This window comes from Dermacentor silvarum, chromosome 1 (assembly GCF_013339745.2).
Source record: "Dermacentor silvarum isolate Dsil-2018 chromosome 1, BIME_Dsil_1.4, whole genome shotgun sequence".
Classification (NCBI taxonomy): Eukaryota; Metazoa; Arthropoda; class Arachnida; order Ixodida; family Ixodidae; genus Dermacentor; species Dermacentor silvarum.
The window spans coordinates 121,030,624-121,045,741 of NC_051154.1; the positions used below are offsets into that span (position 1 = coordinate 121,030,624).

At 44.9% G+C, this 15,118-nt stretch overlaps 1 protein-coding gene across 3 annotated transcripts in view; it reads right to left on the minus strand.

The window, feature by feature from the left end:
- Positions 1-708: 708 nt before the first annotated feature.
- Positions 709-15,118, minus strand: part of LOC119435943 (cell division cycle and apoptosis regulator protein 1) — a 214,492-nt gene continuing 200,082 nt past the window's right edge. For all 3 annotated transcript variants that reach the window (XM_037702648.2, XM_049660883.1, XM_049660882.1), the window contains one exon: positions 709-866. In XM_037702648.2, the coding sequence (XP_037558576.1) occupies positions 795-866 (72 nt within the window). In that variant the 3' untranslated portion in view covers positions 709-794. The remainder of the gene's footprint in view (positions 867-15,118) is intronic.

A 15,118-nucleotide genomic window follows, 5' to 3' on the forward strand; every position in this document is an offset into this window, starting at 1 on the left:
TAGAGCAGGCTGACAGCACAATGGTCAGTGCTTTGTGATACCATGGCACCACTACCTATGATCTCCATGACATGCAGAGGTGCCCTTGGAAGCAAACCTATGGCGAAAAGTTGCTCTCTATTTGGCACGAATTTTGAATGGTCACATTAAATGAGAGTGTGTAAGTGACAAATTTTGTGTGTTCAAAGAATTCTGGCATGACACTAGTAGTTTCGGGGTCAACGGCTAACTAATAAAGCAAAAAAGCTGGATACAAGATTTTTGTGGCAGTACCCCTTCAAGCAATAAACAAGGCACGAAAGCCTAATTACAAGATCTGCAGTAGTAAACAAGTTTGGCAAACAATAATAGTGTAATGAAGTTGAACAATTCTTTGTTGCATTTTGTGTCCAATAGAAAGAATTACAGCCATCCATATTTCACTTCATAATGAAAATAAAATAAAGGACACTGCATTTTATGCCACCTCATATTGTCCATGGTACATTACCTTTAATTTTCAGAAATAAATGCAAGTGCTTAGAGGAAACTAATTAGGATGTAGTACCAATGCTGCTTGTGCACAAGCTTGGTGTATTGCTTATCATTCAACCACAAACAATATTAGACAGAGAGAAAAAAGCATAACAAAATGTTCTTGGCTTATATCAGGAAGCACTGCTCCGTTCCATGATGGATGTCGCTTCTACAATAAAGAAACAACAACTGTTTTGTCACCAAGGGTTTATATGAAATGAAAGTTTAGAGAAGGGAAGGTTCAGAGGGGAATAAAAAGTGAATGTGTACTGATGCGCTCAATCATCATTCTTGGTGTCACCCCTATGCTCCTTACGACCCAGGACAGTCTCCAGGCTCCCCAGTGTGGCCTGGAAAAGAAGAGTCATGACTTACAAAATGATTATCAATGGTCAACTGTCACTTTCATATGGGGCATCACAGAAGGAGAGAACAAAAGGATTAACACCAGAACCTGGGGTATAGGGCAATGTGATGAATATCATGATCAACATACTAGATAGTGGTGGAAATACAGCACAACCTCATTAATTTGACCATTGTTACAGTGAATAATGGGATAATCTGGACTAGCCATCTGGCCCTTGCAAACAAACATCATTCTATAGCACCAACTGTTTGTTGATTCGGAGGTATCTGGCCATGTACTGGTTAATTCAGAAAAGCCCGAGAGCACCACAAAATGCAAAAGTGCTAGTGTGTGCTTGGGAAGGATGTATGGCAGTCAGTAGTACATCCTCCCCAAGTATGCACTACAGCTAACTCGTCTATTTTTTCGTACAAGCTTCGAAACACTGGAATGCACCATTTGCAAAAAAGCTGCTGTGCATGCATGAGAAAGGCTGTTTTCCAACCAAAAGTTCTCATCCACAGGCTATTGGAGTAAATTATTGTTCCCATTCAACAGCAAACGCTCACACACCCCCTCTACTGGCAACAGTACTTCTCCTGTCACTGGGGTTAACATCTGAGGTGAAACTATGACAACATGAAATTTTCAAAATAACTCTTGGAATGCCTTTGTGCTCGCACTTCCTCCACGGAAGGACCACACTTAGAGGGAGAAATGCAGTCCGTGGATGCAAATTTTTCGTTGGAAAATAGCTTTGCAGGGCTTACAGAATTTTGCAAATGGTTCTCCTTACTGACATTGTGTACCACTCCAGCTCCACCTACTCCAAAGAAGCCATGTAATATATTTGTAACAAATATTGCCCACCTCTCATATAAAACCCCTAGAGCTTTAATTTCTGGTCTTGGCAGCAGAATTTTGACGAGGGCGAAATGCAAAAATGCTTGTGCCCTTAGATTTAGGTGCATGTTAAAGAACCCCAGGCACTGAATATAATTCTGGAGCCCTCCAATACGGTGTTCCTAACAGCCCCTGTGTTGCCTTGGGACATTACCTCACATGAATAAATCGTTCAAAGCCATAGACCAGGGGCCTTCGAGATACTGGAAATAAAGTAACTGCTCAATGCACATCCCCACACACAGAGGAACAGTGAATGTACAGCATAAACCATACGGGAACACTTTGTCTTTTTAAATATCGAGTCACAATGGGTACGTATTGTGGGATTCCATGGTCGCTATCGCCATGACCATAGTCGCAATGACGATTGCAGAAAGAACCGTTTTGTTTTAATTCAGTGCGAGGTATGCAATGTGGGAAACACTGCGAAGGCCATTGGAAAACAGGATGCAAGGCAGGTGCTCTAACTGCAGCCCATGTGTTAAAGTTAGGTTCACTAACTGCATCATGATGGATGATTATCTACTGGCTGACTTACAGCAAAAATGATAATCAGGATATGGGGATGATGATGATTTATTGGCATTCCCTGTGAAACGGGGTGGTGACAAACAGTCAACTAGCCTTCTTGAGTTACTCAGGTATGCTATACATGCTTTTCATTCTAGCATTTTTGTATACATCTCTTCAATCTTTTTTCTCTTCCTCAAAACTTCTCTATTCACCTTGCACAGCTACCTATGCCTGTAACAGATCCGGTCGTACCAATCTCTTCTCTGCTTTTTTTCCACCAATACTCTAAACATCTCTTGCTTATCTCGACTGCTAACCGGTTGATGCTTCCATCCACTTTAAATCCAAGCGCTTCTGCAAGGTGTACATTACCTATGGGTCTCACTCGGTGAATCCCTTCCCATTCCATTAGGATTTGCAGAGTAGTTTTCAGATTTTTGCTGCAGCATACACATGCCTCATCTAGTTGCGAATATTTCCTCCGGTATGTTTTTGTCCTTAGGCAACCAGCTTGAGCCTCAAATAGCAAGGCACTTCCCTTCGTGCTATCATACAGATTTTCTCTTCTAATTTCTTTCTTCTCATTCTTGTAAATCTCCATGGTCTTTTTTGTTTACATTCTTTGCATCCAATTCACTGTCTCTGTTTCTCTCTTTCTTTCTGATGACTCCTGGTTGTCTATGGGCACAGTGGTGAAAAGCCCATCTATGTAGATGAAAATGTAAGTCTCACACCAATGCTGCTGCTCCACAATGAAGTCACGAGGTCCTCAATATTCCATAGAAGTTTCATGCAAGTTCTCCTAACACGTTGCAAGTATTTATCATGTACATGATATAACAAAAACTGCAATATGTGTGCAGATTGTGTGGAAAGAAGAAATCAGGGTAAGTAATTTCTTCACTAAAAAAAAAAAGATGTGTTGACAGAGTAAACATTTGTCTATTCATTTCTTTGGTCCATACAATATTTTAAATTAGAAAATCTTGGACATTTTTTTCACTCCCGCAAGATCTGTATTAATATTTTACAAATAAGATTTTACTGCATTAGCTATGACTGTTTGGTAGCATACTTCATAGCAGGCAAAAAGTTTATTTGGACGAGCGGCCTGCAGTTTGTAGCAAGAGTCCACTGCCCGGAATACAAGGCAAACACCAAAGTTTACTGATTAAGATACACAAATGGTTCTTGAACAGCAGCAGATTTATTTACAGGCATGCTCCCTAATGTCCAAAATAATTTTGTTTAGTCATGCCATTCAGACATCCCATACTAATATAGTCACAGAATTTATTTACTGCCTGAAGGATGTTCAGAAAAAGGCTTTAGAGGAAGACTAAGATTTTAAGCTCAATGCTGTTGTTATACAGTCGACCTCTGTTAAATCAGCCCTGACAGGACCAACTAAATTGATATAATTGTCCGATAGGTCAAATTAAACAACAAGTAGAAAAAAACTCCAAGACACATGGCTGATTAATTTGGCAGTATTTGCCTGATTTTAATGGATCTTCGAATTAAACCCACACCCACTTTTTAGGAGTTGACCCTAAATAACTAATGTTGATATGACATCAGGGCTCCTAAACAAAGTAAAAATCTATGTGCACCTGATTTTTTTAGCAAAAACGTCAGAGCCTTTTACCCTGTGAAGAGGGAAGTGCAGCGAAGCTGGCACTCTGGTGGGATTTGCTATGTTGGGGTTTAGCTATATTGGGGCCTTGCTATGTTGAATTTGGCTACAAAATGGTAAAACGAGCCCTTTACTACGTAGTCGGGAAATAGGCTTTGGTGCCGGCTCCAAGTAGCACAATGGGGTATTTTCTAACACTTAGACGATGGGTATACAATGGCCGGCTCTGAAAGAACTGGCTCGGCGTCCACGGGCGACGGCGTTCCTCACGCTTTTCTACGACGTTCCCAGACAAGAGTCCTTGACCAAAGCTCCGTAACATACAACCAATGCTAAACGCGAACTATTCTCACACCCCACTCCTTCGTTGACCTACTTTTTTTGTACATAACCACTGGTTGGTGCACCTCACGTTTTCCCCCTCTAACGCGACTATTGGACGGCGCGACTAACGTCAACCCCCCTTCCCGTTCTACTTTCATCTGCACCCTCTCACAGTATTCTCACAGGGTTGAGCTCTTCTTTTCCTCTCGTCTCCCGCTAGGTCACGTGGCTTTTCTACACACAGACATGATCTCTTGGAACCTAGCCCATAACAGCTTCGCTGTAAAAAAATATAACATGCCTACAATTTTTGGCAAACGGAAAAACAAGAAACCAGAGAACTTTACTTTCAGAGAACAGAAATTTATTTACACTTAATGTTCATCATCATAACTCTCAGACAGCACTTTATCACTGCCTATGGAACACAACCATAACTTTCGGACAGCACTTTGTCACTGCCTACAGACCACAACATGTCCTCCATGCACCCCATTGCTCATTTAATATTCTGCATTTATAAAGCAACCTATTCTGACAGATGCTGCTGCCACTTGGGTCATAATTTGGGTCAGGTCATGCCGACCAGTAAAGTTCAGATTATCTGGTGAGGGCCAATTTCAAGATCGAAATAATGAATGTTGTGGCACAGGACAGGACCAGTGGTCAGGATCGAATTAACTGAAATATTAAATTAACCAAAGCCAATTTAACAAAATAAGACATATATGGCCTAATGAAGCCTTTAAGGTGCACATTTCACAAGATTCTCTTAATGGACAGGTGATATATGCCCCTAAATTTGTGTGGATTTTTATGATGCATTATAAAGTGGATTTTCGTAATGTATTAATTTTAGAACATCTTGCACATTTTATCAAGGTTCCTATAGGTTTTCAAGACAAAAATTCTAACTTTTCAAGGCCCTTTCAAGAAATTTTCAAAAATACTGTGGCACAAGTCGCAATTTTATTGCTCGACTTCTTTGCTAATAACACAGTGGAACCCCGATTATATGACTTTCTCAGGCCTACACAAAAACATTGTATAAATCGGGCGTGATGGAGTTGCGAGGAACTTCAATTTAAACCTTAGGCTGATACTCTGCAGGAATGGAAACCAAAACTGGCAAAAAGTAAATATGAAAAGAATACTGCAGTGCAGCTGCCAATCACTCTTTATTGGAAAGATTTAGCATACCGTGTACAGCGAGCCGTGGCGCCGGGGTTCAAACGACCGCGCATGCTAAATAGTTTTTTCTCACCTACAGACTAAAAAAAAATTTGTCCATTTCTTATAGACTTCCTTCAAGACATGCAGGAAGAGCTTTCTTTCGAGCGCAGCAACTTCCGCAATGACGTCACTCATGGCTTCGCCTGCACAGATGAATCTCCAAATGTTGTCGATACTACGCAGACCATCCACAAACAAAGACACAGGCACGGCAGCATCTGTGGTGCCGTCCTCGTCCGAGGTGGCTGCCAGCAGTGTTGGCATAAGGCAATGCCTTTTCGTACGTCCCAACGATGGACGCTTTTGAACAACAAACGCTTTTGAATAATTTGAATCAAATTACAGTGAAATCTCGATGATACGATCACAGCTAATACGAATTTCCGGATGATACGAAATTTTCTGTGGTCCTGACCGAGCCCCATTACTTTGCAACGTGCTAGAGAACGATTGTTACGAATAGATTTTCGACCCGCGTCAGTTGATACGAATAAAGCCGCCCCGCCGACGGCGGCGAAAGAGAACAGCGCGCAGTCACGTGCTTTCTCCTTTCTCTTTTGGTGCGGAGGCGCGGACCCGGCGCCAGACATCGCAGAGGCTGCGACTGGGCGTGAAGAGTTCTAAGCGGTGGCGCTTTTGTTGCTTTTGTGCTTTTCCCAACAAAGGCGTGGGGAAGCGTGGCCGCTGCAGCGAGCGAAGGTTCGTGCGGTCTATCGCTTCAACGGAAACTGAGCAGCATAAGCACAGCGCATACAAAGGTCAGAGCCGTGTGGAGATCGCTTTCAAGATACGGTGCGCGCGGTAACACGGACAGCCGGCACAGGCGCAAAGTACAAGAACGCATTTGTTGGCAGATTAGAAGCCCCCCCTCCCCGCTGCCTGCCCACTTTGCTCCTTTCGCGTGGGAGATTGCGTCGCCAGTTACCCTTGCGCCCGGTTGCAAGATACGCATTTGGTGCTGCAGCACAGCATCGCCCCCCCCCCCCCCCTCCCTCCCATACCCCTACGGCCTTTCACGCGATGGAAGTCGCGTTTGCTCTCCGTGAAGGTGCACGTCCCCCGCATGCTTTCACTCGCACATACAGCGCGCGGCGACGATTTTATCACCCTTGGACTCGTGCTCCACGTCTCATGCTCCTCCTCCGCATCGCCCTTGTTGATCTCCTCTCCCATTGGTGGGCGCACCTCGTTGAGAAGCGTGCTCGCTACTGCCCTTGTCGGCGAGATTTTCCCGCGGAAGCCGCATTATAACCGGTATTTCGTCTCACGCGGCTGCACTGTAAGCGGTATGCGTATACATGGAGTTCTATGGAAGGTAAACGGGAGTCAGAAAAGGCCACGTTGTAGCCTGTTCTGCACTATAAACGGTTACGTTATAAGTGGTCTATACTGTAAATGCTTTTTACGTGCGTGTGCCTGAGTGAGTTCACCTCTGACTCTTTAATTTAGCTAGCTTTAATTGTGTTTCGATGATACGAATTTCGGCTAATACGAATATTTTTCATGACTTCGTGAGATTCGTATCATCGAGATTCCACTGTATTGCGTGCTAGCGGGTAGACAGAAAGCTCTAAACTGTGTGCGCAAACAAGCTTATCGGACATGATCTGCATGCCTTCCGGTAACTAATCTGTTCAATCTTCGGACATGTTTTCACACTTTTCATACATGCTGGAGCGGTATTCTTGAGTGATCACTTTTGGAGATGTTTCATTTTTGTGAGACTCAGCACTAGACGTGTCCAAGCATAAGGCTGACAGCGCTCTTGGCACTATGCTAAGATAGCAAGCTTGGCATAGTGTCAAAAATGCACATGCATCTGGTCACAGGAGCAGACTCTGCTGAGAGCACATGAAGGAGTGTGGGCTAGCAGTCAACACAAAAAACAGAGAGAGAGAAAGAGAGTAAACGTAATGAGAAGGCAATGAGGGGATGAAGACTGGCAGCAATGGTTGAGCAATGCGGAGAGGGAAGGGAAACGAACAATGGGAGGGCCGCGAGGGCAGTAAAAAGAAATGGAAGGAGCCTGGAAACCAGTCAGAGCTTCCTGCATGTGCAGGGGTGCTCTCCCCCTACTGACAGAGAGGACGGCGAGAGAGCTACTGGGGGCTGGCGGCGCATCTTACCCATCCACTTGGGTTCACAGTTTTGTGCGGGTCGTCATATGAAAGGGGACGTGTGTAATCCGTTGTAAAACCCAGAACATTGCAAAATTTGAGGATTCATAACCGGGATTTCACTGTTTATGCATCACATTGTGGGAATCCTCGGGTCCCATAACCGCCGCACGGGCAGCGAACGTCGCGTCAAGCGCACGCGTGCCAGGGAGAGTTGGGAGAGGGGAAACTTTCCTTCCGCGGGCGGCGCGCGTGAATCGCAAGCGCTATCAGCGCCACCGGGTGGGTCACGTGAGATCCCGCTGATATCGCCCGGGTCTCTTTGATCTCCAGCAAGCGGCGACGGCGGAAGCCTCCGCCGTCGCTCCCGTATTCCCGCACATGGTTAGTCAACCACGTTCTTGCCGCGGCAAATGCCGCGGCCCCCCCGTATTCCCCAGTTGGTAAGTCGGAAGCCCTTCTTTACCTAGTGTATTATTCTCTTCGAGGGAACCCTCAGCGATGCCAACTATAGCTAGCTGGCCTGCTCGAAGTGTTAGTTGCAGTCGTAATAAATGCTTTCCGAGTGTAGTACACGTGGTTGTCGTCTATTGTTTCCTCGAGCTTGTACCGGACCGCGGTTGATGCGCAGGCATGCGCCAACCGCGGGGCTCGGTGTGTCGAGGCAGAGGGCCGTTGGCATCCCCCCATATCCCGACAACATTCACGGTACATCGTAATACAGTAGAATTTCGATGATACGACTCTCCCGGGAGGGCGCGAAAATTCGTATCACACAAGAACAGTAGAAAAAAAAAAGAAAGAAGAAGAAGAAGAGGAAGAAGGAAACTATGGTGGGGGGATGTGGCAATATAAATGCCGACCGTACAAAATTTCCGTATTTCCCCCCCGCAATCTTTTAGAAACTTGCACTGCTTTAGTGTGTTGGTGTCGAAATCGTGAAGGAAATCGGGCTTCGGGAGGTGCTATTGCACCACTGGTCATGCGAGCGCAGCTTTCTGTTGATGCTGTGCTGCCATCTTGGTATCACCGTAAACACGAGATCGGAGATTCAGATAGCCACAGCACTGTATTTCTTCATGCCGAAATAATAGTGATAAAAGCAACAAAAGCAAGTGCAAAAAGGGAAAACTAGTATCACAATTTGTTGCTACAGTCACGTGGTGCACAGGGTGCGCTCCTAATGTCTGACACGAATTTGAATAACTGGTGCGCTTTCGCACGTTTTGGCAGCCGTGAGTTATGCACTTCGCATGTTCTGAGGACGACATTTCAAGATCTGCCTGGTTATCTTGGGTTTCTTTCAATGCTGCATCCTAGCTCTTGCCTAATGATGATAAGGACATGATTTTAATCAAGATATGCGAATCTGTTTACATTTCTACGTCGCTACGTCATATTGTTTGATCTGGTGGGCGCAAATGTAGAGAAGTTTCGAATTTTCATTGAGTGCCGAAGATGACTGAAGGCGTGGAATACAAAGATAAGGCTACCCATGCAAGTGAATGCCCCCGATCTTGCTTTGCTGACGTGGCAAGACTGGGTCGCATGTGATTGCCGGCTCCTAATAAAGTCGCAAGGTGTTTGAAAACGGTTGACAAGTTGCATAATACTGCAGAAAACAAAAGATTTTATTTAACGAAATTTTTCTTTTGGGGCTGGGACATGGACACGCGGGGTGGATTCAAGGTGGAGTGATGTAGGTCACCATGGCAAGTGATGCGACTGGCGCATCAACGCTCTACTGGCCTGACAACAGCCAGCGTCCGGCTTTACCAGCATGCCAGAGATTATGTGGCGTCTCAATAGTTCGTATCAACCGCAGCTGCTTGAAAGCCTTTTCGCAATATTAGAAATCAAGCATGTTTTCAGCTAATGGACTTGAGCTGGGACTTTTGAAAAATTCATATCCCGAAATTTGTAGCAAGCGTGATTGTACAGCAGCCGATGGATTTTTCGGACTCCAAAAATTCGGACTTGTTGGATATTCCGGACTTCATAGATACACCATCAGGATTCCCATAGAGCTAATGCATTTTCGCAACCAATTTTTCGGACTAATCTAGGTGCCAATGTTGGATTTTCCGGACTAAATCGCTTGCTCTGAGCCATGCTACCCGATCTTGGCTTCCAGTGCCCCCCTGTATAGCCTTCAAGATTAGTACACGCATGCTATTCTCCTGTCTCCGAGGCCATGCCCGCTCTTCTTTGGCCGACAAAACATTCCAAAAAGCGGCACTTGCTTTTTTTTTCTTTCGGTTAGCTCAGCACCATCATCATAATCACTTAAGCGGACTCCGTTTTTTTTTTTAAAGTTTAGGTTGCGCCATACGCTGTATGCGGGTGAAAGCTTGCGAGGGTCAGCCGGCAACCGCAATTGAATGCGTGAGAGAGGAAGGCGTCCGGAGACGCGCGGACTTCGTTCGCTCGTGGAGCACGGGGAGAAGGCGACGGAGACGGTGGGGAGTTGCGTTCTTTATTCTATGGTTGCGTTCAGCTCTTGTGGCTGCTGCTGACGGAGCTGCCGCGCAGGCACCATATCTTGAAAGCGATCTGCGATGGGTACAAAGGGTGTGCGCCAAGTGCCAGTAGCTTCGTATTTTTTTTTCCAGACGTTCGCGTTGAAGTGAGAGAATATACATCGCGAAGGTCAATTTACCCGCGGGACACCGTGCTTATATAGTTAGTAAGCGCGCGCATATTTACAACTTTATACGGCCGATAAAACTAACATCTTTACTTCGTATCGCTGTCTATTAATTTGCTATCGCAATCGATGCTCCGCCTTTTGGGTGAAGCTGTGACATTTTGCCTCAATTTTTTTTTCTTTTTTTTTTGGGGGGGGGGGGAGTTTTTCGGACTGTTCGGTTTTTCTGACTGTTCGGTTTTTCGGACTGCTCGATTTTTCGGACTATTTTTCAGTCCCCGCGAAGTCTGGAACATCGGTCGGCTACTGTATCACTGAGATTCTACTATATGACTTAGCACTCATGGCAACTCTCATGAAGTTCTTTGTCGATGCATCAAGTAAGGACACCGGCTAGCTACAGCACTCTAGTTGTGTGACAAGAGGAGTGAAAAAAATGCTGCCCAGGAGATGCATCTTACTGGCCGAAAGCAAAGCGACGAGCGGAACCAAGGGAAGCGAGATGAATGATGGGACGAGGCAGCTAAGAAAGCAGTGTCTAACGTGGTAAGGAAACCAAGGCCTGTTTCTCTCTCATCCACTGCGGGGATATCCAGTTACGTGCGAGAGATATCAAGCGAAATGTGTGTACTCTCAATGCCAGCTTTAAATTTTAGCATTGTTTCATTCTGAAGTTTGCCGGGACCATGCTCACCCACCATGAAAAGCGGATCCCGTAATCGGGCTTTTTCTGTGTTATCCAAAGAATTTAAGAATTTTCAAGAGGGAAAAAATTTCAAGGATTTTCAACAACTTGAAAACACAACATTCAATTTCATTTCAAGGGTTTCAAGGACCTCTGCACACCGTGATTTTTACTGATGCACAGTCAATGTTCAGTTTGATACTAAGTGTGCATGCTAATAAAATTCTACAAAAGGGCATCTTCTTTTGCCAATAAGGTATTGATGATAATGATTATTGGAGTTTATTGGCGCAAGGGCCAGATGTGGCATGACTGCGAGTATGCGGCATGCTCGCCATCACAGTTCACGCAGTGTGGAGTGTTTTCGCACGTTTCAAGGGCATGTTCACCGGAACTACATTTAGCACATGTCTGTCGGCCCCGGCAGTTCTGGAAACTGTGGCCGAAACGCTGGCATTTAAAGCAACGAAGAGGATTTGGAACATAGGGTCTGACTTTTAGCTTTACATAGCCTGCCTCGATTGTCTTGGGCAGGATGGTTAAGCCAAAAGTAATTACAAGATGCTTGGTTTTGATCTGCTTGCCGACCCGTCTTAGCATAATTCATTTAACAGTGATCACGTATTACTTGCTCCAGCCTTCCAACAGTTCCCCTTCTGTCAGCTCCATCAGGTCATCGTCGGACACAACCCCACAGCTGGTGTCCATAGTTCGGTGCGGGGATACCGTCACTGGGACTTCCTCGAATGACACTAAGTTAGGAAGCTTTTCATGCTGTTTCGCATTGCGCAGTTCCAAAAGGGGGTCACCGCTAGCCATTTTCGATGCTCTGTAGCGTGCTCCAAGAGCTTCGGTCAGACTTTTCGAAACGAGGAAAGATGAAATCATTCTCACCGTCTTTTCAGGTTAATCAGGATGTATAACATGGAATTGGGGGAAGTTTTGCAATTTGTTGCCAAGAAATTGAAAAACATCTTCGGTGCGCCCTCGTTTCTGAGGGCAATCAGGGTCGGGGGAATGACGAAAAAGTCATAAAGGTAATTATAATTTCGGTAGCTATGCCAGCCGCCCACCACCGAGCCCAACAAGAGGATGCTACGAAACCCAAAGGCAACGAAGACGCCAGCTGTACATAGCTACTATAACCTAATATAATACAGTGGAATCTTGATGATACGAATCTCACGGGGTTACGAAAAATATTCGTATTAGCCGAAATTCGTATCATCGAAACACAACTAAACTAGCTAAATTACAGAGTCGGAGGTGAACTTACTCAGGCACACACACGTAAAAAGCATTTACAGTATAGATTACTTATAACATAACTGTTTATAGCGCAGAACTGGCTACAACGCGGCCTTTTCCGACTCCCGTTTACCCTCCCATAGAACTCCATGTATACGCATACCGCTTACAGTGCAGCCGCACGAGGCAGCGCGGGAGAGGGAGAGAGGGGGGGGGGGGGCGGCTTCTAATCTGCCAAAAAATGTGTTTTTGTACTTTGCACCTGTGCTGGCTGTCGGTGTTATCGCGCGCACCGTATCTTGAAAGCGTCTCCACATGGCTCTGGCCTTTGTATGTGCTGTGCTTACGCCGCTCAGTTTCCCTTGAAGCGATAGACCACACAAACCTTGGCTCGCTGCGGCGGCCGCGCTTCCCCATGCCTGCGTGGGGAAAAGCACAAAAGGAAAAGCAACAAAAGCGCCACCGCTTCAAACTCTTCGTGCCCACTCGCGGGCTCTGCTCTGTCCGGCGCCGCGTCCGCGCCTCCATACCAAAAGAGAAAGGGGGAAAGCGCGTAACTGTGAGCTGTTCTTTTTCGCGGCCGTCGGTGGGGCGGCGTTTTTCGTATCAACCGACATGGGTCGAAAATCGAGTCGTAGCAACCGTTCCCTAGCACGTTGCAAAGTAATGGGTCTTGGCCGGGTCCACAGAAAAATTCGTATTATCCGGAAATTCGTATTAGCCGTGATCGTATCATCGAGATTCCACTGTAGTCCCAAGGTTGGATAAACTACACCAGGTTAACCATTGCTGCCTGGAAGATTGGAAGTAAAATGAAGTGAAGACAGGAGAGATGTAAAGTGAGAGAGAAAGACGAAGGTTGGAGGGAGAGTGAGACAGGAAAAGGCGACTACCGATTTCCCCAGGGTGCCCTAGCAAAAATTCTAATAGAAGTTTGTATTAGTCTAATACAGTTTTGTATTAGTTTTGTATTAGACTAATCAAAAATTAATAGAAGTTTGTATTGGTCTAATACAGTTTTGTATTAGACCAATAGAAATTTCTATTAGTCGTACTGATTTACCTATAAGACCAATAGGCCCTGTGTATTAGACTTATTAGTCTTATACAAACAGTCTTGCTTGTCTACTAGTATCTCTATTATACTAATAGGTCCTATTGGCCTTATACAGATTGTTGCTGGTCTGATACAACATGTATTGCTGGATTCCACAGCTCGTGTTTGCTGGTGAAAGTTGATGAAAAAAACAGACTAGCGGACCGCTTGCTTGCATGGAGAGGTGTTTCTATTTAATCACTGAATAATTAAAAATACTGCTGTGCAAATGTGCAGCAGACTGCATTTGCACGTTTGCATTAGTGTCAGTGCACTAAGCTAGTGAAACTGCATCTCTCGGCGACATACACAAAAGCGACGTGCGCCTACATAGTCTTGCCAATTTTGCTTCACTGAGTCTCGTCGTCGCGATGAGTCGTTGAGGAAACAGCTAGTGTTTACAGCACTGCGAATACTTCCCCACGAAAAAAAAAAAGACGAATTACCAGCTGTAATCTCCAAGGCTGACGTTTCGTCAGTGTCGTATTTTCTGTTGAAGTGTGCAAAAAGTAAATGTTAAACTTTTAACCTAAATTGCTAACTTGATATTGCATATAAAAGGCCGTAATATTTATTGACATCAAAGAGCAGTATCGTAGAGAAGGGAACACGGCGGGCGGGAAGGACATAAAACTGCGACCGTAGTCGGCCATAGTTGCGTACAGCACGTGTGCCATGGCGGCTGCCATGTCAAGGCGAGGCGTCACGCGAGGCGTGCGTGTTAGTGAATGAACGATGTGTTTTTAAGGAACCCGTGGTGTTAGCGCCTGCGCAATCTCATTCGTGCAGTAATATATTTGGATAGTTTTATCTATGGATGCTGTTAATACTTCAAAACAACGCAAGGCAACTGTTTTACCCCCGTCCTCGCGGCTTTGTGGATTTATCAGCGAGCATCGATGTGCAGTGTTCTCCCCGGCGCCGATTCCCCATTTCGAGGTAATTATACTTCTTATTCTTCTTAGTATGAAGTGTTTCCTTCTTTTTTTTAAAATCCTGACGGTGGACGTAAGTACAGTGCCGTCGGGCCGATTGCTGTGTGCGTTGCAGCAATAACATGCCTGTTTCCGACAACGCTGTGCAAGATTTCTGTCTAGAGTTCCTTATATCTGTCTACAGTTTCGATGGAACACACGTGTTATGTTGATTTTCTGTGCTTTGTAATTGTCCTGTCATGTCGGTAACATCATTGTTTATTATGATAAATAATTTGAGCTAGCATATATCAACTGTCCTAAAATATTGGCGAGCCGCATTTATTCTAAGTTGGAAGCAAATATTGCCAGCTTAAACGTTTCGTGGTAGAACTAGCACCCCTGCTTTCAACTGTGCGTGTATCTATATGTGTGTATTTTTGTGCCCAGGTTTTTTTAACCACTTCATCAAAAGGACGTCCTCTGGTCGAAGTCAACGAAAAGTTCTCTCAATCAAGATTGCTGACCTGACGAAGATCTCGAAAGAGGAATCTGTAAAAAGATATGCTGTGCTAATAAATGCTTCTAGCAATTTTACCTGTTTTTGGTTATCTGGTGCATTGCAACATTTTCTTTCACAGCAATAGACCTATTAGACTAACACTAATAGGCCTATTAGACTAATACACTAATAGACCTACAAGACTAATACACTAATAGACCTACTAGACTAATACACTAATAGACCTACTAGACTAATAGGCCTATTAGACTAATACACCAATATCTATTAGACTAATACACTAATAGACCTAATAGACTGTATTAGTGTCAATAACCTAATAGGCTATTAGTTTTTGTATTAGAATTTTTGCTAGGGTGGGTCAGTCCAGAGGTGCCGTCTACATGAAGCCGAGGCCAAAGGAGCATGTTG